We start from the raw sequence: 25530 nt of genomic DNA, 5'->3' as shown, positions 1-25530 counted from the left end.
GAAAAAAAATCTGAAAGCTTCTCTGATCAAGATTGTGAAAGCTGCCTTACTTAACAGCTTGCTCAGTTTGATCTTTCTCTCAAAAAATAAACATCCCCTCACCAAAACCAAAACACAGTCTTCTCTTTTAAATACTCAGATTGTTGCAACACAAGAAATTGTAGCTGTTCTTTTGTTGTGCTGTATTGTGTCTTGAGTTCTCAACCAGTGGTTCTCGTAGATCTTAGCATCTTCCTCCGAAAAAGAACTGCTAAGGCATATCTGACTGGAGTTTGGCAGTCAACACTTGAAAAAAGTGTATATAGGAAGATTGTTTTAAATTGTCTCTTTTTAACGCACCAGTCAAAGACGTTACAAAGTTTATTTGAAAACAGCCTTACTGCTGTTGATCTTGGCAGCATTGCTTCCTACTGCTAAGTGTTGCTCCATTCAAAGTAAATGCTTTTATTGAATTTTTTTGGCAGATAAGGAATATGTATGTCTGACTCAGCTGAGATTAATCAGAGAAGTGTGTGTGAGAGAGAGAGGGGGGGAGAAAGAGAAAGAGAGAAGACTATTTCTGTACATTGTCTTCTCACATTTACTTAAATGAGTTTCAGGGTTAGTTTTTTTCCTTTTTATATAATCAAAAAGCAACTACGACTTATCTTTTGTGATATTCTGATGTAAATAAGCTTACTCTCTCCCCCCCCCCCCCGAATGTGTATGTGAATGTTTATGTATGCACTTATGTGTATGCATACAGATATACCAAGGATGGGCAACTTCTGGTGCCCCATTGTTGATCTGCATTTTCCATCAGCCCTCGGTATTGGCCATGTGGGCTATGACTGGTGGAAGTATCTGGACAGCATCTGGATGGCCACAAGTTGCTTGCCCCTCACTTAAAAGCTAAAAGTTGCTAAGCATGACAAGAGAAGGACATCAATTAGCTTGACATCAAGATAGATGCATGCAGAGTCCAGTTATGACACAGGTGCATGTAAGCTCAATCTACCTGTTCATCATTATGTTGTCTGGTTTAAGTGAATTGTGAGAAGGGGAGTGTGCTAATCCCAACTCCTCCATCATCATACTCTCGTGTTGATAGCAACAGTCTAGAAGAGGAGAGTCTCTATATTTAGAAGGTTTCAGCACAGTTGGGAACTCTGAAAATTCAGGGTTGTTGTGTGGAAAGTGCTCAAGTGTCAAAGTTGTTGTGTGCCCTCACGTAATTTCCAGTTTATGGTTATCTTAAAGCAAACCTATGAGCTTCTCCTCCTTTTCAGAGGATTGCTCCCTATACATGGAGAATATAGTGGAGGCATTGGGGCTAATGTTCTCCCCTCTTTGAGTCTTTACTTAAATACAATGACATATTGCTTATGTAAGGCTATGGCCACAAACTGGCTGGATATTAGGCACTGACATAATTATGGATGGGCTTGTGTTCAGAAAGTGAAATGGGCAGGCAGAATGGAGGGAAGGGATAAAGACCTTTAGTCTTTTCCCTACTGATATTCATCATCATCAAAAAAAAACTTAAGATGTTTCATTAACAGTTATTTTTATTGTAGCTAAGAAATAGCTATTCTGCAATAAGATGGAAGTGAAGTTAAAATACGATCCACATAGCAGTCAATACACTGTACTACTGTATCATCCAGCAGTGCCTTTTACCAAGATCCAGAGTCTTTATATGTCTACTAACAAATGAGTGCTGTTTTGCCAAGATGAATGAATTAATTGTTAAATTTGTTGTTGTTGTTTAAACTAAAAATAAGGAGAGGAAAACAGTGATTGATCCTACCCTTCCTTTTGTGGAAGTAAACACTGGGACAGTTTAGAGAGCCTGTTCATCACTATTCTACATACCTCAATAAGAGACAATAAAATAGACTGAACTGGCAAACAGGAACTGTTTAAATCACAGATAGCACTTTGCCTATCCACTGCTACTGCATCTTATCTCCTTCCCAAACCCACAGTTCTAAGATCCTTAGATCTTGACTGTGAGAGATCTAGTACTATATAGTACAGGGAGAAGTCCAAACTCACCAGACTACAAATCCCATGGTTCAATGGAATGGTGCTATGACAGTTAAAATGGTACTGAACTGCTAAAGCAAAGTGTAACTTGGTAGTGTAGATACATTCCAGCTCTGATTACTCAGAAGACATCAAAATGCAAATAAGCTAAGGGTTGTGTAATATGAATGATCTGCAAAAGTGAGTGAACAACAAGAACAACAAAAGACAATTACAGAGAAAAAGCTGGGGTCATCATGTCTGTCTCTGTGCACTACAACAGTGTTTTTATTAAAACTAGCTTGGTGTGGGAAGATTGTTGGATGTTACTGCGGATATATGTTGTTTATTTTATTGTATTATTTTTGTATGTTGTGAACCACTATGATCTACCTAGGAATAGCGGTATACAAATAAAATTATATTATTATTATTATTATTATTATTATTATTATTATTATGATACATGAAGTTTGCATAGAAGAAGGACCATGAGTGTTAATGGAGGGTAGACTATCCAGTGTTAGATGTGGTGGTTAGGATTTATTTTATTTTCCACATGATCTCCAAGTATGGCACTCTCTTTTTATCCAGAGGAATGAATTTATTTTTGAAGAAATGAACACTACTGGATCGGAGACTAACCATGGTTCCTTGCCCCCAGTAGTCTTTTTCCGCATTAAGAATCCACTTTGCTCTTGTCTTCATAGTTCTATCATCATTCTATTTGCTTTTGTTTTTACGTAGGGGCATTCTAGAAAATTTGATTAGTTTAACAGAGTATTAGGCACTGAATTTATAAAAAGAGATTTTAATATTACTGTATGTCTCTTCTTATAGTCTAATGTTCTTGTGTATAATCCAAAATTAATCTTGTGTATGATCCAAAATTAAGTGACCAGACTATTGGCTGATGCGGGCTTTAGAAATCATATGCCACTGGTCTTGTTCCAACTAGACTGGCTTCCAGTCTGTAGTAGGATGGTTAGTTTGGTGGATAGATGAAAGAGGGCCTTTTTTTAGCTGCACTTCCGTTAAGTCCTTTGCTACAGAAGTCAGATTGGCTCCATCCCTACTGAATTTTAGACTGCTAGCCAAACTTACACTGGTTCTGCCAGGCATTTGATGGATGTTAATATTGTATTGGCTGTTCTTAAAGAATCATTTATTCCAGTTTTTATTCTGTTGTGTTGCATTGCTGCACTGTTTTAAATTGTACATTGCTGTAATGGCGCTTGTGAGCAGAAAATCTATTTATAAATAGTTTAAATAATAACAATGACTAAGAATCAAATTGTCCCCATTCTCTCCTTTGCCTCCTGGAGCAGATGTGGATGAGTGTGCAGAAGGGAACGGTGGCTGCCAGCAGACCTGTGTTAACATGATGGGGAGCTACGAGTGCCACTGCCGCGATGGCTTTTTCTTGAGTGATAACCAGCACACCTGTATCCAGCGTCCAGAAGGTTGGTCTTTATGGTTTAATATTTCCTGCCCTCAGTATCATTTTCTTTATCAGTTTAGAGATGGGGGGGGAAAGATCTATAAACGTTGATATGGACAATATAAGGCTTTAAATTGTAAAGCATCTTATCATATGGGTGGAGACACTGAGAAAACCACTAGATTCCTGCTGAAGAATCTTCCTACCAGGAAATGGCCAAAGTGTGGCCCAAGGCTGTTCTTGGTGTTATTACCACATCCTGACACCTTCCCTTCCCTCAAATGCTCACCACTTCAAATGTTTTTCCAGCAGAAATGCTCAGTAGTATCCAGGGTGGCAGAGCAGTTGGTCAATTCACTCCATCTTCAAGGGTTTGAGGTTCATATGGCAAGTTCTTCATATGGAGGCTGGGTATTGTTTGCCAACTTTTGGTTTAAAATGTTTTATTTTCCAGTAGAAAACGTTTTGCAGGCATGGAAGGGGGAGAGTCTCTGCTGGAGTCCTGGAGGGCATGATGCAACACCACATTTTCTGGGCTAATTTCTGATCTCAGTTTAAACAATGATGGATTAATAGCACCATACTGGAAGTCTAGATGGTGTTAAGTAGTATTTAGGAGATGGAATAGGATGGGGGGTTATCTTCATCATCTGTCTAGACTAACAGTGATCACTATGGACGTAAGCCAGTACTGGCCCATATGGGTAGCTGTTTTGAATATACTGATTCAGAGCACAAGCACAAGCACAAACCCCATTTTTTGGAAGTGCCCCAAGTTAACATCTGCTTTTAGTCCTGCTAAGAGAGTCCAGTTCCTTATCTGGAGCTGAGGTCTGGATATTCACCGTTAATATTCCATATGTTGCCTATAGTCTCTTGGCTACTGATTTGATTATTCAGACAAATGCAATTGATTACATCTTAATTAACAGAGTCATTTTAATAATCTGTTAACTGCTACTAAACCCTTCAGGGCTTTTTAATAAAAAGTGCAAGCTCCTTTTGTCTGAGGCACAAAGTGTCACAAATCTGTGTGTAAATGTTATTATTACTCGCTGCCTTCAGAGGTTGTTGACAGAAAAGCAGCCTATAATTGTTTTTAAAGATTAATAAATAAACATATATCTTTCTTGTTATTCAGCCTATATGCACGTGCATTTGCATACCCACACTAAATAGAGCTAGTGGTGGTGCTTTCCTGAACATGGGTTAAATTGCGTTCTGGGGGTATTGGGTGATCACTTGCATGGTCAGTTCAAGTGCCAAGATCTGTACAAATCCACTCAACTCACATTATCAACACAGCAAATCAATGATGTCAACTCATCTTTATTCTGTACCCATCACTGTATTATCTGAATAATGTTATGACTTCTGTCAAGATTTTGTAAGAGGTTTATAATGCTTTGCTTTCCCATACAGAAAAGGTAAGTCAGATGGCTTTTGTTGTTGTTATTTAGTTTCAACATGTAATGACCCTATGAATGAGTGTCCTTCATGAACACAAGTCATAAAATGCCTTGCTCCGGTGTTGTAAACTAAGGGTTGTAGCTTCTTTTATTTAATTAATCCATCTGTAACGCAGTTGTCTTCCTACTACATTCCACTCTACCAAGTTTTATTGTCTTTTCCATTGTTGTCTCATGATACATTCAAAGTACCATAGTCTTGCTTTAGTCATTGGTTTCCTCTGAGATTTCAGCCTTGATTTACTCTAGGACCCATTTGTTTGTCTTTTGGGAAGTCCATGGCATCGGTAACACTCTTCTCCAGCACAATATTTCAAATGAGTTTATTTACTTCCTGTCATCTTTCTTAATTGTCCATCTTTCCATATATATTTCTGTTTATAAAAATGCAAATATTGTGGCATGGAGATTTTGACTTCAGTATTTAACAATATATCTTTACACTTGACTGTCTTATCTAGTTACTTCATAACTGCCTTTCTAAGTCTTGATTTCTTGACTACAATATTTGTTTTGATGAATGACTGAGCAAAAACATAGAAAATCTTCAACTACAATTTTTTTCTCATACATTTTAAAGTTAAAAATGGATTAACAAAGTTGTTGTATCTTACAGCTAAATTATAATACTTCTTGATATTTAGAGCATTCATTGAACTTCACAGATACCATTATGTTTTCATATTTAAAACAATCTCATAAGAAGGGTCAGTATTACTATTCACCCCCCTACTGCCAATGGTGAAGCTGAGGCTAAGAGAAGGTGGCTTTTCTATGGCTATCTAGGGAGTTCATAGGAAAAGTGAGAGTCTGATCAGGTGTCAGGACTGTTAAGTGTTAGACATGAACCTGGAAACTAGAAGTTGAGCAAAGGGACAAAGCAAAGTATCAAGGCTAGACATCAGAACTAAAAATATACCAAGGCCAGGAAAACCTTGTTTGTGTGTATGTGCCTTCAAGTTGCCTGTCAAATTATAATGACCACATCCATTTCATAAGGTTTTCTTAGGCAAGAAATACTCAGAAGAAATCATGCAAGTTCCTCCCTCTGAAATATAGCTCACAGCTATATTCTTTGGTGGTCTTCCATCCAAGCACTAACCAGGGCTAACCCTGCTTAGCTTCCAAGATCAGCTGAGTTCTGGCATTTTGGCCTTAAGACCTTATGGATGATAAAATCCCAAAGAAACCCTTATAGTTCTTTGTGTCTAGGTAGGCCTATTAGCTAGTCTGGATGAGCAAGGCTAATCTAGAGACTCCAGATTCTTCATCACCAATAAATTGTCCAAGCTACAGTTCTGGAAGTTCCCTATCTGGGATGGCCACCCACAAAAACAAAGGTTCCTGGTTCTGGGAGCTCCTGACAGACCCAGTGTGCTATATATGTTCCATGCAAGTGGGACAGAAGACCCGTTTTGTTAGGAAGAAGCACATCTGTATTTCATGTTAACTGTCAGGAAGACAAGCTGCTTAGAATTTTGTTAGAGACTATGATGTCATTAGAGGAGCTGCAACAAAACCAGACAAGCTTTTTGATCCAGCCATCAAAGACCTTGTGGGTCGCTTTTGAAAGCATTTTACACTAATGCCAAGTAGAGGCAGCTAACCCAAACGATTTACTAAAGTAAAAAATAGAAAGAGGGGGGGGGGGAACCGTACCACAACAACTCACATAACTTGTCTTTTCTTGTCATATCTTGTGTTGTCTTGGTTTTGCCATCTCTTCCTTGGTGTTTGTTTTCTGTTGCTTAGAATAAACTTTAAGAAAAGCTAAAAAGCCAATAAATAAAGAGGCTTCATTTTCATCACTAAATTGTGCTGCCTGCAGCTGGCACAGGATCCTGTTTTGATTTGTTTTCTTTCTCCCCAATCCATGCTGCCCCCCCTCCAACTAAAACAGTTTATTGTGGTAACTCTATTCTTCTGAGTTCCCTCTTTTTTTTCCTTTTCTTTTTAACTTCCTTGCTAACCACTGTTTTGTGCCGAGAGTGTTGACATAGGCATTGTTCTCCTACCTCTGTCTTTATACAGGGATTGAAAGTTCTTTGCCTTGTGCTTGCCTATCTGTATCTATTTGGAGTTCCTTAGATTTTTTCATCTTGGGTCACTTGGACTCCAAAGATTGTATGCATTCAAGCTCTGTGTGTTGGGGATATCTTTTGTGTCCTTCAGTGCAAGGTCTGGGCAGGAGCAGGCTTTGGTACACCTGATGGCTCCCTTCTTCTCCTAGCACCTGCACATTTGAACCTGTCTTTCAGGTGACATGGTTGGTTCAGGAGATATGAGTAGATTTCACTCATATCTGTTGCCTCGGTATATAGAGAAAGCATGGCACATCCTTGCAATAACCCAGTTTTGCACTACCACCATATAAATTGGTCTTTAACAAGTTATATATTCATATATTAATAAGTATATTTCATTTATTATTTTCTCCCTCCTTTATATAATAAATAAATATATTATTTATTTATTAACTTCTGGTTGAACATTTGGTGAACAGGGTGTTATAAGTAGACATCGTTATTATGGAACTTGACAGTAAGAGCGGTTTGGCAATGGAACCAATTGGGGTCTCATTCACTGGACATCTTCAGAAAGAGGCCGGACAGCTACTTGCTGGGAATGCTGTAGTAGTTGGAGATCCTTCACTGAGCAGTGGGTTCGACTCAGTGTCTCATGAGGCCACTTACAATTCTGTGATTCTGTACTGAAGCATTACCATGGTTTTAAGCCACTGCCAGTTGATGTGGCTGAGAAGGAATTTTACCGAGGAAAGAATTGGCTACCACCTCATGGGATTTTTCTTTCCTTCATGGCAGCAGTGTTCCCCTCTCATTCTATAGGTTGCAAACAGCATCAGCACAGTTGTACTAAACAGCCCCTAGCTGCTGTAATTTAACAACTTTTACTGCTGTTACAGACATTTATTTATCTATTTAATATCCAACTATAATTTGAGAAACATGCTCCCCAAAATTGTTCTGGGAGCTCCAAAATGTCCAGTCTCTCCCCCCCCCCCACACACACACAAGATTTGAAGTTCTACCCTGAATAATTCATCTGGATAATCAGAGTTCTTTGGCTTCAGGATCCAAAATCCTGTTCTGGTCCTAAATAATCCAGTGTTTCATCTAGGGTTTGGCCTGACTCAACCAAGCAGTGATCTTGCACATGACTTTATTCTCCATCTCTGAACTATGTGAGTTATTTGTCTATTTATTGTATGTGGCTCTTTTGCACCCAGCATCTAAATCTATAATGCCTACATGAACTGTTTTCTGTTCTTTTGGATACTATTAGTGACTTTTTACTTCTTGGTTATTTGTATTATTTGGGTTTGGATGCCAGTGGGGAAAGGCATCAAATCCTGGGAAAATAAATAAATATTTCTGTCCATGGCTTCCATTTTTCTCAGTTTCTCAGGCTCAGAATCTCTCAGGGCTCTGTTCTTTGCCTCTTTGTCTGTTTATCCTTTCTTTTGCACTTTCACCCCTCTTTTTGGCCTGAAGAGCCATTGATGGTATCATCATTGAAGTCCACATCTGTCTTTCAGCTCCCTCCAAGTTCTTCTCTGTTCTTTTCTTCTTAATGTTTTCAGTTGTCTCACTGTTATTTCTTTGTCTGTGTCAGATAATTATCTCAAACCCAGTTTTCAAAAGACAGATTGTGTTGTATTTACCTCCTTTTTACTTTCACTTTTCTGTTTGCATTCTCATTCAGATATCTTAATCAGTTTTGTCTCCACGTTAACACCTTGGACATGATCTTGGATCTTTCACTTTATGTCTTGCCCTATAGTTCCATTCTTGCTAAGATGTGTAACTGTTTTTTCTATAGCAGTTTTACTATTTGCCCTTTGTTATGTATTGATTCTGCTATAATCCTTATTCAGACTCTGGTTCTGTGTAGTGTTGATAACTATTGATGAGCAAGTAATATTTGGCTTACTATCCTCCCTGCCTCGCAGCAGAAATATAACCTCATTTAATTTTTCTTTCTTTGGAATTAAATAATGACATCTCTCTTTGTCTTTCTTTTTAATGGCTTCCTATGCTGGTCTATATTAAGTTTAAACTTCTTATAACCTTTAGTTGTCTTTATGACTTTCCCCCTTATTATCTATCATCCTTGCTTTCTCTGTTCTCTTCCCAAGTCCTGACATTTATCAAATACTAATCATCTTACTAAAATTACACACCCTTATGCTATTTCCTGCCTCTTTCTTGTCACCCTGTATGCATAATAAAATAAAGATATCACTGTTTTCTGGATTTTGGATGTTATTGTACTCTCTCTTTTTGATATACAAATACAGTAGCTCCTCTTAACTCACTGATCTGAGATCCGCGCCCTCGAATATCCGCGGAGGGACGACCTCCACTATTTCCAATGGTGTGCGTGCATGGGCCGCACACACGGGGTGCGCCTCATTCAACCCTATGAGACTTGAATATGCACAAGCCTCCGTTTTCACGGGAGGAGGGTCTGGAACAGATCCTTGGGAAAATGGAGGGCCAACTGTATTCCTTTTTGTCTTGCTTCAGTAAATTAATTTACAAATCATATTTTTCTTGTGTTTCTTTTGGGGAGGGTGTTCTATCTGATTTAACTTTCTTTTCTTAATTTTTTACTGAATCATTTAAAAAAACCCAAATTATCTTGTTTTTTTCTAGTCTCAGGAACTGAGGACAAAGTTTCTCCTTCTCTCTCCTTCTACATTTCCTCTGCTTTTGCCTCATGTGGTTTAGACTGAGAGCCTGCAGGCAGAGACCTGTGTAGATCAATAAATCATAGCAGATGGCAGATCGTGACACTGAGAATAGGATACAATCTATCACATTATGCAGGCAAGGTTTATTTTATTCAACTGTCCTCTTCCTTGAAACTGATGAAGCAAAGGGAAAAGCAGGGGACAGGATGGAGAAGATTGGCTGTAGTCTCAGCCACTGGTGATTGAGGAGGTAGGCTGGGTATGCCCAGTTTATAACTTTACCTCTAAGGTAGCACTTTTCTTATGGGAAAAGTACCAGACAGAGAACTGGTGAAATTTTATTTTGTAATTCAAGGCATCTCAGCAGAGCCTGGAAAAGTTTTTTTTTTTTTTTTGGTCTATTATTCACAGACTTCCCAGGTCAGTGGAGCCAAGGGTATTCTAGGAATTGTAGTACACCCAAAAATAGATATTCCTAAGAACTGTACCTCACAGAGCCAGATGACAGTCCTTCTACCTGCTTAATAAGTATGTTGGAAGCTGTGATTTCATTCAGTTCTTTGGAGGAGTCTTGATTGGAACCTCTGCAAGCCAGATGGAGAGGTCAGGTTGGCTGCTTATGAACTGAGGCTTCCTCATCACTGCTGTAGCTAACAACAGTGGCACAACACAAGGGCTATACAAGCCCCAGCAAGGGAACACAGCTCACGTACAAAGGTACGTGACATGAGGTCGTGACAGTCTGCCCCAGTGTCAATAGAAACATGAGTATACAAATGGGAATTTGATGATGAAGAACTTTGGTGAAAGCACATTACACAAATAACAAATCACCCAACAAATCATAACAGAATGGGGAAGGCAGACGTTTGCATTTTCAAAATCCTGTACAGGTTCTCTGCATTAGGACTCCAGAGACAAGCACCCACCAAGAGCTCTGCTACTCAGTCTGTAACTGGAAGGTCAAGATACCCAACATAGGTGAGTTAAATGGGTATCAGGGATGGGAAGTCTGTTCTACAATGCATGGGTTCTGAACATCTACCACCCTTCACCTCCAAGCACTCCACTGTATGCTGAGCATGCAAGCAACATATCTACAAAATGCCCTCCCTTCCACCCCTGGAACTTTGAGACATTGTGCACTGATTAATAGTCATTTCTTAAACAACTAGTAGTTTTGATTTTTCCATGTCAGTGTTATTGGGGTTTTTCACACACACTTCTCTTTCCTCCTTGACATTGTTGGTGGTGGTCCAGCCTTGCTGTGGGTCATGACTCCCACAGCTGTTGGACCATGACTTTGTGACAGGAGTACTGGTTAGTCATCCATGAAACCAAACCAGATGCTGCTGTGGTCTGCTGGCATATCCTACCTCTGAATTATTAATGGGGTGGGGGTGGAATCTCTAGTATTATAAACTAGGTGTGGCATATTGGCATTTATCAGTTTAAGTGTTCTGTATTACTGTGTCAGTGAAAAACAGAAGGCATGGGCTTTGAGGTCATCTGCCCTAGAATCCATGTCATTTTCTTAAAAAGGAACACAGCCAGCTTATTGTGAACACTCAGTTCCAGTTATTGCCCACATTGATCAAACCTTTCCTCCTTGCAGGACTGGAGATATAGTGTATGGCAACAGACCATCAGCTGATGAAGACAAGAGTTCTAGTACAGTTCCCTGTACTAAACAGGGGAGCATAATCACAATGACTGCGATACCTCTCCCAACAGATGGAGAGGTAAGTGCACAGTCTCTTTGTGTGTTGGGGATTTGGTTGAGGCATGACAAATGGCAAAGTACCAGTGTTGTGGTAATCTTTACCAGTTTATGTGCACCCCATTACATGTCCTGCCTGTAATAAACTACAGATTATGTATCACTCTTTATTCGTCTTTTATCTCTGCAGGCAACCAGGCAGTCAAGTGCCATGAAAAATCTTCAGCACAAGATCTACAGCAGTGATCAGCATGAAACCTGCTCTCCTTAAGACTGCAATCTTGTTGTTCTTGCAGGGCTCCTGTGCTGTTGAATGGTGCTTGCAAGACAATTATTTAACCATTGCAATGAAGGATAAAATTTTGTCTTTATGTCCTATGTCTGTCATACTACTTTCAAGGGCACTTTCAAGAATAAAAAGGTGACAATGTCTATTTCTTTGTCATACACTCGGCCCCCGGGTTACGAAAATAATCCGTTCCGGCGCCATTTTCGTAACCCGGAAGTCTTCGTAAGCCGAGAAACCCATAGGCGCTAATGGAGGGAAGCCGCGATTTGGTGCGAAATAGCGCCAAAAAGCACCAAAAGGTTATTCGTAACCCGGAATAACCTTCGTAACCCGGAAATATTTTTTATTTTTTTTTTTCTTCGTAACCCGGAAATTTCGTATCCCGGCGCGTTCGTAACCCGAGGTAAGAGTGTATTACAAAAACTTGCTCTCATACATTTCTTGTGCCTGACTCCACCCCACAAAATGCCAAAGTCCAACCCTATCACAATAAATATAAGCAGGGACAGAGCAGCCCAGGAGGAGCATAAGGAAACACTAAATGAATCAGGAAGAGAGGAAGTAAGCCAGTGGCAACTGTGGCTGCATCCACACTGTAGAAATAATCCGGTTTGGCACCACTTTAACATTTGATTTGAGAACATTTGATTCTGGGAACTGTAGTTTGTTGTGGCAGAGCTTTGGTGCCACAACAAACTACAGTTCCCAGAATTCTGTAGCATTGAGCCATGGCTGTTAAAATGGTGTCAAACTGGATTATTTCTGCAGTGCAGATGCAGCCTATGCATAATTGTAAAGTCCAGCCCCACTTTTTGGGCCCTTTTTCTCATTGTTGTAATACTTTTTTTTTTTTTTTACTTTGTACATGCTGGATTTGTCATCTGCATCTACCAGTTTCATTCATTCTTTCTGTATTTATTCACAGCCATCTTAATACAGTGGGCCCTTGGTATCCGCTGGGGTTTGGTTCCAGTATATACCAAAATCTGTGGATGCTCAAGTCCCATTAAATACAATGGCATAGTGAAATGGTGTCCCTTAATATAAAGTGGCAAAATAAAGCCACTTTATATAAGGAACACCATTTGTATTTTTTAAAAAATATTTTCAATCTGTGGATGCTTGAATCTGTGGATAAAATATCCAAGGATAGGGAGGGCAAACTGTATTTACCTTTCTTGAATAATTTGAGAATAGATACAAATTTCCACCTCTACAAATGGAGAGTCATCACTGCCCCTGTCTGTAACCCACATGTACCTTTTCCAGGAGACTGGTTAGTTTAGACAACTTCATTTGGCAGCAACCCATTGGCTTAACTCTAAACTGAGAACTGTGTGGGCTTCTAGATGTTGTTGAATTGCAACCCTCAGCAGCCGTAGCCAGCATAGCTAATAGTGGGAGTTGCACCTTAATGACATTTGGAGAGCTATACAATTCCCACACTTGGCTGAACTGTTGTTTCTAAGAGGCAGTCCAAATTACATTTACTGCTCATCTTTGTGCTGCTGGAGGTATATAGCAACTTGCACACATTGCGTGTACATTATATGAACATGGATATTGAAACAAACTCTCTAGAACCCAGAATTAGAATTTTTTATCTCTATAATCATTTGTGAAGAAATTTCTCCCATTTCACCATTCCCCCCCCCCCCCCTCTCTCCATCTTGTCATCATGGTCAGTATACATTTCCCATTCATATATCTGGCTCCAGAGATTAACTGGCAGAATTTGGAAATCAGTTAAAGTCTGCAGCAGAGATTGGAAAAGTTGTTTTTCCCCCTACAGTTCTAAGAATTCCCCAGATGTGACAGAACCCTTTCTGCTCTTTTGAGCACTGTGCTCTATGAGACCTGAGAAATAAAATTCAGGTTATCAAAACAGTTACGGTGAATCATTAAAAGTAGATACTCTGGTTTGGCACTTAGTAGCTTGCTGTCACAGTGAGCTTTTCAGCTGGGATGGAAGTTCTGAGCCAATTTAGGAAAAGGGCAAAACACTACTACCTATAAAAGTAAATCTGAAGGGTGTACAAAAGTGGACATAAGCAAATAATGTGCATCAGTGTATGCGCCTCCCTCATTTTTTAACATAATGCATTCAAAACTTTCTCAACTTCTTATGCTTCCAAAGTATGGATAAACTGAAATACAAAGTTCAGCAGCTGAACTAAGGACATTTGATCTCCATGCATAGCTTTTGTGCAAAACAGATCTCAAACTATGAACATCTCTTCAGAGATTTGCTACATGTGCCTTGTTCACCAAATGGCTGCCTACCTCACCCCTGTGCAGTTCCTACAGGTCTCTTCAGTGTTCTTTGTAGCTGACCCAAGTCAAGTCAAGTTAAGTAGAGTTTGGGTTAAGTTTTGGCTCTGTACTGACAGCACCTCTTTGAAAGCTTAACAGTACATTCTGGCTGGACCATAAAATAGGCAGACGGCTGTTGTGGTTTCTTTAGTTCCCCTCTCTACACTGTAAAATGGCATCACACACACACACACACACACACACACACACACTTCCAATGTGGTCTTTCCCAGAGGGAGCAAATCAGCAACTGTTCACTGGATACTTGTGCTTAAAATGAAATGCCTATGAAAGGAGAGAATGGGCCAGAGCATTCAGTATGAAATATCTTACTGGAAGCAAGCTGTGTGTGACCACAGTAGCTGTATGCATTCACCTTGTGTCTCTGTGGATTTTGTTAAATGTTATATAAAATCTGTTCAGTTTTCTCTTCACTGGCCACAGAATCCAGCTTTAACAGTGGGGGGCAGAAGTGAGTGTTCCTTGTCTCCCATGAGAAAGGGGGTAACCAAACTATGAGTGTCATCAGTTTTCCATTTGAAATGAGCCCTGGAGGGGGGAAAGAAAGAAGCATTGAGGAGTTTGCAGACTGTTACAATGCAGTAGCTTAAAACCAGGGAGCAGAATAATTTAGGTACATGAGAGAAGGTAAAATATTGGCGGAACAATCCAGATGGGTACAGAGAAGCAGCTGCCATACACTGGAATCCTCCTGATAATTTACATTAGCATAACCTGGAGTTATGGCACTATAAATGCATTGTCTTTTCCAGGGGTTGTGCAAGGCAGCAAGCACTTCCTTGCACAGAGTTTTTATCTTTTTACACAATGGCTGTTTGATGGTGCCACAGAAAAGATCGAGACCCCAACACAAATACAGGCATATCTCAGTTAACAAAGTAAAGAAGTTCTGTTTCCAAAGTCTTTATAGCCCCCCCCCCCCCACACACACACACTTTTCTTCTTCATCCTTTGGAAGGTTTTTTAGCAGCATTGGCATTGGGATGATGATGATAATGATGAAAGGCTGGAGAAGCACAGCTTTTGGGTGTTGGGTTGCAGCAGTATGTCTGGCAGTAAATGCAATAAAAGACATAAGAGAAAATGGGATTCTGCTCTAGCTGATCTCATGATAGGCACATGTGTCTGCCTGCAACTGGCAAGGTAAACAGCAAAACAGAGAGAAGAAAAAACCACATGAAGCTTCTCTCACCAGCTATTTGCATAGATCTTCAGGTTTGGCCACCAAAATGGAAATCATAAGAAAAGTGGAAGATAGTGGTGTGTGTGTGTGTGTGTGTGTGTGTGTGTGTGTGTGTGTGTGTGTGTCCCCATTTTGGAAGAAACCTTTGGTGTCTAGAAGGATAAAAAATGTTTTTGTTTCCTTATTCAAGGCTTACCCGACCTGGTTGTTTCATTTCATACATGCATATTGTTAGTTTTTAATTAAAAAAATGTTTGCTAAAACATGTTGAACTACTCTTCTTTTTCGTGGTGTAGGAGCTGATCCCTATTCTTTTCATGTTATTTCTACATCTGGTACCAAAATTTCTGTTAAAGAAGCAATGCCCAGGAGCACACTGCCTTTGTTAATGGAAGTATACTTGTATCCACTGATTGGCAGGGATAGGGATGTCAGTGTGTGTGACGGAGAAACATACCATTGTCCTGCTGGCAACAGTCCCCTTTCCAGACAGGGACGTAGCCAGGATTTTAGGAAGGGGGGGGGTTCCAGACTAAGTGCCACCATTATAATGGGGCTTGGGTGCGGTGGTGCAGCAGCACACACCATTCATTTTTCTATTGGAAGGGGGGGGTCCAGACCCCAAGATTCCCCCCCCCTTGGCTACGTCCCTGTTCCAGACCTCCTGTGTACGTTTACTGGTATAACTTTATGCTCTGCCAGCATCAAATAGGATCTCTATACCCTTCTTCTCATTACTCTCTCATTCTCTTTGTATCTCACTGCCTGTATATCTCACATTGTCTTTAGAGAGTGCTTTGGTGGTGCCTCTATAGATTTCTATTCTGAAATTCCAAGTATTGTAAATTACCAGGCAAGTAATTGAGTCACATCAGTGGAATAAACTGGTGGGTTGTAATTCCACAGAGAATTCCACATCCCTGTAATGAGATGTTGCTGACAAATGTATTAAGTATGGATGCATTTGTTTCTTTGCAACATGCTCATAAGCACTGTGGAAAGGACTTTCAGATTTATTTTTGCAAAAGCTTTTGCCTCTTGTAGGAGAACTATGGCTACCTGCATTCTGTTTTTGTCAGTGAGGAATGTTTTCTGTTTCTCTTACAGAGTCTTGACTGTTAATTGTGCTTCCTAAAATATACTAGAAGGCATTCCTTTCAAAGTATACAGAGGCAACGCTAAATGATGAGAATATACTTATCAACATATTTGCATGTTCCAAGTCCTTATAAACCAGGGATGGACAAATTGTGGCCCCTATGGCCATTAAGGATGATTTTGTGGCCTTTGATGCCTCCAGAATCCCCTAGATTGTCATTTTCCTGGCCAAAAAAGAACAAATTGCTGCTCCTGGAAGCCTCCAAGGGCAACAATATACCTTTTAAATAGGTTGCAAGGCCTCTTTAACATTAAAAAAATGCCCATATTTGAGAACCAGAAGTGGATTTTTAGTCATTTTGTTTTTTAATTTTTATTTTATTTTTGGTAGCTGCTTCCAGGCTAGCCAGCTCCATATCTTTATGATCCAGAGAGCCTCAGTCTGCCAATTAAATTAAAAGTCCAAATATTTATTAAATAATTGATGTTAGTGAATGCATTCAATGCAAATTATTTTATTTTATAATTATTAAATTGAGTAAATATTTTTTTAAAAAATATCCAAAAGCTTAGCTCCACTTTTTTTTTTTAAAAAATGTGACCCTGGAGCACTTGAATAACCTGAAATGTGGTCCCTGTCACCACATAGTTGCTCACCCTTGGTATAAACATTCAGGTTCTAAATCCAGTTATGTATTTGGTGCTCACTGGAGCAGTGACTGAAGAAAGATGTGTCCTGTTAAAGGGGCTTCTTAGTGTGTTTCTGTTAACTGTTCTTTATGAGGGTGGGGAATGGAAACACATAACTGTGCCTTCTCCTGCTAGGAGATGCATTAGCCTGCCAAAAATAATAGTGAGGTTTGGAATGAAAGGGATCATGATTGCTGCTGACATCCCCAGAAATCACTTTGGGCTGGTGCTACAGTTCCTGTTTGAAACATCAATGTTTCTTAAGACTTCCTGGGTCATGTTGTGTGGAATAAAAAAAAGTCAGGCAGTTTGTTCAGCTGCTGCATCTTACTGGTGCATGTTTACAGTATATAAGAAAAAATTAAATTGACATGCTTCATCTCAGCTGAATTAATTCAATGTTAGGTCCCCATGTGGTGAAAGATGGGGAAGCTGCAGCAGGATTATCTCAGAAGGAAAAATAATAGAAAAGAAGGGCAAGAGAAAGAGACAGCAGAGTGCATCCTTTTCAGTAGGATGGAGCTCGTAGTCCACGTCTGGAGGACATCAAGTTGGGGAATGTTGGCATACTATATGAGGAACGGCCTTGCCACTGTGATTTATAAGATACAGAAAGATGGCTGGCCCAGTTAGCAACAAATATTAGCAAACCAGTTACTGCCTGGGTTCTGTAACATTAGTGATCCTGCCATTTCATTTTATCACTGGTTTTTCTGCTGCTTCTAAGTCTTATATGTGGCACTTGACAGACACAGTACAAATAACATGGCTTAGACTGTGTAACAGAGGCAGCATCACAATATACTGCTGTAGACATATAGAGATGATATTTACCTGCTAAAGGAATATATAGCACATTGGTATACTAGCTATTTTTTGTTATCATGTTAGTATGCCACCTTGTGACATCCCATCTGTAGGGGACACATATGTAGGGGACACATATGTACATGTACATTCATGCATGCACGCGCGCGCACACACACACACACCCTTACCTCTTGCTATTATCTAGTTCAGAATAGTGAATTTTAATGAGACACTCCTGCTGAAGTTTAGTAATTTTACATTCTTCATTTCTGAGTTGTTAGGGAGCATTCCATTCTAGTGTTTGGGACACTGATCTTCCATGCCACCTATTTTGGATGCAGAAAAAACTCATTTTGCAAGAAACTGGTTAGGATCCCACAAGATCTTTTGTTGGTTTTTCTGCAACAGATGGACATAGCTGGAAAATGCATCCAGTGGATCTCACTCCCAAATAAGTACAGCTCAACATTGTAACCTTAGAAACTTGAGTTTGGGTTCAACATACAAGGGTAGGTTTGGATTACTCACTGTTGTTTTTCCCATTCAGATCTTAACATCTAACTTGTGCAGTGAAACTGACAAACCCAATCCCTGTGCTTCCTAGAGTGCTTCAGCCCTCCTAGGTCACGATCCAGGAGTCATGGCCCTTTTGGCTTTAGTTGCTGTTTGTAGTGGGTGGCCAACATGAAGAGATGCTAAGAACTCAGTGTCCTTTGTACCAGAGCAAAGCGCAGGCAATCCAGGGGCATGAGTCAGCAGCACCCTGTTTTGTTTGCAGTTTGGATAGGCCAGACAACAGTGTCTGTAGCTAATGCTGCTTCTGGCAGATTTACAGCATAGAGAAAGCCTGAGGGACTTTTGACCCCTCCCAGGAAAACAGCCCTTTGGGTCTGAGTTGGCTGCCAGCAGCATCATTGGAGAACACAGCTAGAAATGTGGAATGAGGATAACTGGATATTGAGCTCCTGGTAGGGAGGGGGATTAGCTATTAGGGATGACTGGACAACTGTTACCAAAGAGGCATTCTGCTATTCTGATTGGGGACAATGGAATGGTGGCAGTGGAGTAAAGTGACACACATGTACGTTTAATCTAGAAGGCTCTGAATAAATTGCAGTTGCTCTGCCTGTTAAGTTAAAATACCTATGCTCTACTCTATATCATAGGTACATTTTAATCAAGAAGGCTCTAAATAAAATGCAATTGCTCTGCCTGTTGACTGTTTTATCTTTTTTTAAAAATTAAAATACCCATGTCCTGCTCTGTATCATAGGGTTTCAGGATGACATACTGATAAAATTAATTTAAAACAATTTAGAACAATTTAAATTTAAAACAATGATGAGTAATTTAAATAGCCTAAACAGACTGCGGAGGCTTTGATAAAAAGCCGTATTTTCATCTGGCAGCAGAAAGAAGTGCCAGTCGGGTTTCCAATGGGAGGGCATTTCACAGCTAGGGCTCCACCATAGGGAAAGCCCTATCCCATAACTTCACACAGTGTATTGCTTCTACTAGTGGGACACAAAGAAGGACTTCTCCAGCTGACCACAGTTTTCAAGCAGATATACATAGGGAGAGGCACTCCTTGAGATACTAAGGTTGCAAGCTGCTTAGGACTTTAACTTACATCTCAAACACTTTGCATTTAGACAGAAAGTGCCATGAGTTCTATTTCTGGATTTCCTTTAAAATTGTACCACATACTTTCTATAACATATTCCAGTCAGGAGTCTAGATACTACATTTTGAACTAGCTGTAGCTTCCAGGATGTCTCCAAGGACAGCTTCATATAGAGCCCATTGCAGTAGTTTAAGCAAACAGCTGCCAGCATGTAACTACTGTGCCTATGTTATCTCTATCCAGGGAAGTTAACTGTTGGTAGGCCAGTTGAATCTGTCAACAGGCTTCTGACCAAGGACTTTACCTGGACTTTCATTGATAGAGATGGATCCAAGAGTACTCCCAAGCTGTGCATCTGCTTCTTCAGGGAGAATGTGGATCCAGAGGGGCAGATAATTTAATAATAATAATTTGTTTTATTTATATACTGCTATTCCAAAGATCATAGCGGTGAACAGCAAGTAAGCTAATTAGCAAGTAAGCTAATTTGCCCCCAACAGTCTGGGTACTCATTTTAGCGACCTCAGAAGGATGCAAGCCTGAGTCGAGCTTGGGCCCTTTTGCTGGTCTTGAACTCGCAACCTTGTGGTTTTGAGTGAATGGCTGCTGTACAGGCATTTAACCACTGCGCCACCAGGGCTCCTTATCACTTATCAGGTTCTCAGATCCACTGACCACCAATCCACAGCTATCTCATTACAACATCCAGTCACTAGTTCAGCACTCACACAACACCTGATGATGAGAAATAGATCTGGGTGTCATCAGCATACTAATGGCCTAATCCAGCAAATAGATATTAGTAATAGCAAGTACATTTCTATACAGCTTATCAGTGCACTTAAGCACTTTCAAAGTGGTTTACATTGTATAAGCTAATTGCCCCCAATAAGCTGGGTACTCATTTTAGCAACCTCGGCAGGATGCCAGGCTGAGTCGACTTTGAGCCCCTGGCTGGAACTGAACTCACAACCTTGTGGTTTGTGAGGTGAGTGAGTGGCTACAGTACAGGCATTTAACCACTGCACCTCCAGGGCTCCTACTGAAAAGCATGGATGATAAGGCATCCCACAGGTTAATACAGGGTTCTTCCAGTACCATTGTCTGGAACCAGCCAGTGGTCAGAGCAGAACCACTGTAATTCAGTGCCTCCTGCTTTCATTTCACAGAACTGTAGTTAGTGGTATCAAAAACTGCTGAGAGATCCAGGTAAATCAACATGACAACACACTCGCAAATTCCTGTCTTTCACCCAGAATAGGCCATTGGTTAGGGATCCATCCTCTGGCCTGAAACCAGTTTAAAATATGTTAAAATAGTTATTTTTTTCCCAAGACATTACCCAGACATGATTAAGCCCCTTGTCCAAATTGTACATATGATTGTATCTTTGCCTGCTTTTAGAGGGTTTTAGGAAATTTTCTTAAAGATGAAGAGACAGGGTAGAGAATATTTTAGGAGAAAAGATCTTAGTTATACTCCTCCCCATTATGATGTCAAGGGATGTGGCCAAAATATCTGATGTCATGAAGTCCCTGATAAAAGATATGTCTGGAGTTTCTATAGCTAGTGCCTCAGCCAGGGACTTGGCTTGCTCCTCACTTGCCTTCCTCCCATGTATGGAGAACACTCAGTTGGTACTTCAGTGAGGTAGCTGAGACCTGGCCTCAGAATTCAGTCAGCTTATAGAAGTCCCACCTAGATTTACACGCCACATGGCCAGATTTACTTGCCACATGGTGTCCTAATGTCATTTCCAGTCAGTGGAAATAATATCATTTGCTGTTCATATTCCTATTTCGGATGGCAAGTCATGCACAGGGAACTGCCCGCTGTTATCTCCAGCCATGTAATTGGATATAACTGTCCTGTTTTGCCATTGGGAAACAAACCAGCACAGCATTTCACAGAATTAGAGAGAGAGAGAGAGAGAGAGAGAGAGAGAGAGAGAGAGCGTCCAAGTGGACAAAGGAACTCAGACTGAAGGACAAGAGTCATGGTGCAAGTGGGAGGAAGTTGACTGTAGCAACTGTTGCAAAAAGGTTTCATTTTGGGGGTGATATTTATACCCCTAAGATATACCCTAGGCCACAAGAGTTCCATGGGAACTCAAAAATCTGATTACCTCTGATGGAACCTGAGAAGGTTTCTAAAGTGAAGAGTTTGATTAGATATTCATGAAATGGGAATGTTTGATTGTGATCAGTGATGTTTCATGGACTTTTATAACACCTAGACAAAATCTGGATTCCCCAAAATGTGAGGACAGACGGGGTTTTCAGGAACACATAAAAGATAAAATGGGTGGTGGTGGTCTTGTCTGATCTGGCAGAACTCATCTTTTGGTTGTCGGTTTCTGTCAGACATGTAGAATGAGGTGTGTGTGTGAAAGCTCCTTTCTGGATGTCTGAATCTATGCTACCTAAGTTTGGTGCTATGTATGCCATCACAGAGTACGTTTGCTTATGTTGGTGCCTTAATGTTGCATCAAACTTATCTGGATTGATAACTGTATCTGGGACTGTTTGGAGCATTACACAGGTTAATCATATCAGGGAGCTTCTGCCTGTCTTACTCATGTGGCTGCTGTTATGGACCAGTTCCTCATGTAAATGTGGGGAACTTTGAACTGTCAGATGTTTTGGTCTTCAGCTCCCACAAGACCCTTTATTTATTCATGCTTCTGGGAGATGGTTCAAAACATCTGGAGTGCCAAAGGTTCCCCACAGCTGGTGTATAATACCTAGGATTAATGTGGCCTGTACAAAATAAAATGTTGACTTCTTTCAGTAAATAGGAGAAGATACTTGCCAACACACATTGTGTATCCCTGGTTATGCCTTATAGTGTTTTTGTGATTCTTCCTGAAGTTGTCTCTGCATCTCTTTTGAAAATTGGGGTATATACCCAGTTTTCCCTCTTTGCTCACTTTAGTGTCTTATGGGTATCTTTTATGTTGTTTCTTTTCTCTTTTAGAAGGAATGAACTGCATGAACAAGAACCATGGTTGTGCCCACATCTGCCGGGAGACCCCAAAAGGTGGCATTGCCTGTGAATGCCGACCTGGCTTTGAGCTCACAAAGAATCAACGAGATTGCAAATGTAAGTAGCTATATTTTCTGTTCTGAAAGCCAAGATAAAAGTCATTTTGTGTGAATTTTTCATGGAAGAAATATACATTCTGGGATGCATAATGCTACTAAAATGATGATTTGCCAAAATTACAGGCGGGATTTTTATTATTACAAAAAAGTACATAACACAGCTCTACCCATGTATTCAAAGATCAGGGCCCCATTCATACTACAGAATTACATCACTATTGTTTCACTTTAACTGCCATGGTTCCATCCTAGGGAATCCTGAGGTGTGTAGCTTGGGGAGGCACTGCGGCACTCTGGCTAAATACTCCTTCCTAAACTGACTATCGCATGATTCCATAGGACAGAACTATGGCAGTTAAAAGTGGAATAACAGCACCATAATTCTGTTATGTGAATGAGCTCCAGATTATGTGCCCTCATTGTGCTTGATGAAAGGTGGCGGCATTCATCTGAAAAAGTGGATCGCAATTCAGCCATAGCCAGTCCATAAAACTATGATGTTTAGCCAGTGCTAAAAATAATGAGCCGATGAGCATTGTGTCTGAGCATGTGACACAAATGCAGTGGTGCGAATTCACCAAGACAGTGGCCAGGAAAGGAGATAGTATTAAGCTTTTCTGTGCATCTTTCTTGAAGTCAATTTTTTGACAGGGGTATGTGCTTTTCTGCAAGCAAACTAGGAAGTTGCTCATAAACCATTGTCAGATCAGAGCTTTTTTTGTGGAGTCTGCATTCATTGAACAAATCTTGTCACAGCAAACTAGAAAAATTGCTAGTCTGCTTGTACTTTCAGTAAAAACAATTCCTTGTTGGGGTTTAATACTTCAGTGGGAAGGGTTGTATTCTTTTCAGTGTGATGAATTTTTCAGGCAGAAATTTAGCTCAATTATTTTCTATATCTTAAGGTTTACAGTGCGATTATTCAGTTTGATTGTATATCAATCAAACATAGTACTGTGCTGGCTTCCTTAAAGTCCTTTGGGATTTTTGAATGAGATGAAATGGTGACCAAGACACTTTTATGTGGAATATTTGTTTTTTCTTTTAGGAGAGATCAGCCAAATATGTGCAAGACTTAACAAGTGTAGTGTTTGTGCCGAGGTGGCTGTGAACTTCTGCTGGTCTACATAAACATGGCTTTTAGGTCCCTAGATGTTATTTGACTGCAGTTCCTAGAATCAATCACAGTTGACTATGTTGGATGACTTAATGAGCAATCCTGGCATGCATAAACAATTTAGTTTTATCCCTCTTCCCATTTCCAGTGCCTGGATAGCTTTGTTATAGTTTCTATGAGACCCACTCTGTGATTATATTGTTTGGGGGCTGACACTTACTGTTTGACTATTTTTATGATCTTTACAGTGACCTGTAACTATGGTAATGGAGGATGCCAACACACTTGTGATGATACAGATCAAGGGCCAAAGTGTGGTTGCCATGTGAAGTTTGTGCTACACTCTGATGGGAAGACATGCATAGGTAAGTCACAATTTAGTGAAAGTCTTGATTGAAAGTATCTTTGTCTGTGTGTATATGTACATATGTGTGTCATTTCTTGATGTGGAATACAACATTTTAAAACTTTATATGTTGGGAATATTTATAATATCTGGACAGTTGTATTTTGCCATTTTAGTGTAATTAATCTCAATCCTAGGTTATAGTCAAGGTAAAATATATCTCAATGCCTCTTGCAGAGGAGATGGAGGAAAACTAATCTAAAAAAGCTGAAGGTGCATCTTATCTTGGAAAGTAAGCAAAGTCAGCCCTGGTTAATACTTGGATGAGAATCTGCCAACAAATACTAGGTGCTCTAGGTTATATTTCAGAGGAAGAAGCTGGCAAAAATACCTCTGAGTACTCCTTGCCTACAGAAACCCTATGAAATACATGGGATCACCATATGTTGACAGGCAAGTTGAAGGCAAACACACACACACACACACACACACACACACACCAGACATAAGAACAGCTATATAGCTAGCTGCAACTGATAACCCAAAAGCTATTTTCAACTGTCATCTACCATTTGGATAGGAAACTGAATCCATAACACTGTATGAAGTCCTTTGTTATACCCCAAGATCTGTCTGTTTTGTTTTACTTGCAAGTGCATGAAAATACAGTAGAGGCTTTACATGATACTTCTGGAAATGACAGGCTGGGTAAGTTAGATGGAATATATTACATCTATGTACCTGTTAGGGAACATAGGGCCCGAACAGACAAGCCAAAATAAAGATGCTCTGGGGCACTTTGGAAATATGCTGTTTAAATGATGCATGTGTCCTAAGAGTCCGAAAGCTGCGCCAAAGCCATTTAAACAACATACCATCAAAGTGATCCGAAGCAACTTTATTTTGACCTGTCTGTTCGGGCCCATAGTTTGGAGATAATTTTTGATCGAGTAATCAGGAAAGTGATTCCTTAGTTTCTTTGTAACTTGGATTCATTATTAGACTACTCCTAAATTTAGTAATGTTCCCCTCCACTACAAGATTCAGATCTGATTCTGTAAGGCAAATAATTTCATTTCCTGTACTCTCGTCTGTTAAGGGCTTGTACAAACTGGCAAATAGAATGGATTCAGTCAACTACATTTAATAGCACTTTGTGCTGCTGTTTCCTGTGTCCACATCCAAACACTGTTAAATAAATAAATAAATAAATAAAATGCAAGGTATAATCATCATTATTAATTATTGTGCTGAATGAGACACATCCATCAACACCATGCACATAAAAAACCTTCTATATATTATATTTTAATATAAATGTTTAACTGTATTATATATTAATTTTAATATAAATACAAACATGTCCATGAAAATGGCTTGAAAATTTATCATATTTCTGTGTATTCATCTCCACTTTAACTACTAGCTTTGAATGCCTATGTGCAATTGGTTGTATTTTCTGATTTGCTCTTGCTCAGATGTGTGTTATGTCAGGCATATTCTCAATAACAGAATTACAGAACTTTCATTGTCATGAATGAAGAATCTGATGCCTGGAGAAGGATGGCTGCTACCTTGGATTGC

The 25530-nt window shown here is 39.9% G+C and overlaps 1 protein-coding gene across 3 annotated transcripts in view; it reads left to right on the top strand.

Moving 5' to 3' along the window:
* SCUBE3 (signal peptide, CUB domain and EGF like domain containing 3) overlaps positions 1 to 25530 on the top strand; it is a 178637-nt gene that overhangs the window by 68016 nt on the left and 85091 nt on the right. For 2 of the 3 annotated variants that reach the window (XM_089514674.1, XM_089514676.1), the window contains exons 4-6: positions 3336 to 3470; positions 22356 to 22481; positions 23849 to 23965. In XM_089514674.1, coding sequence (XP_089370800.1) covers positions 3336 to 3470; positions 22356 to 22481; positions 23849 to 23965 — 378 coding nt within the window. The remainder of the gene's footprint in view (positions 1 to 3335; positions 3471 to 22355; positions 22482 to 23848; positions 23966 to 25530) is intronic. The other variant, XM_089514675.1, reaches the window with a different exon arrangement.

This window comes from Sceloporus occidentalis, unplaced genomic scaffold (genome assembly GCF_023333645.1).
Source record: "Sceloporus occidentalis isolate IW3139 unplaced genomic scaffold, rSceOcc1.0.p SCAF_3, whole genome shotgun sequence".
Taxonomy (NCBI): domain Eukaryota; kingdom Metazoa; phylum Chordata; class Lepidosauria; order Squamata; family Phrynosomatidae; genus Sceloporus; species Sceloporus occidentalis.
Note: the sequence above shows the minus strand (reverse complement) of the source record. Positions and strands in the feature narration are given on the sequence as shown.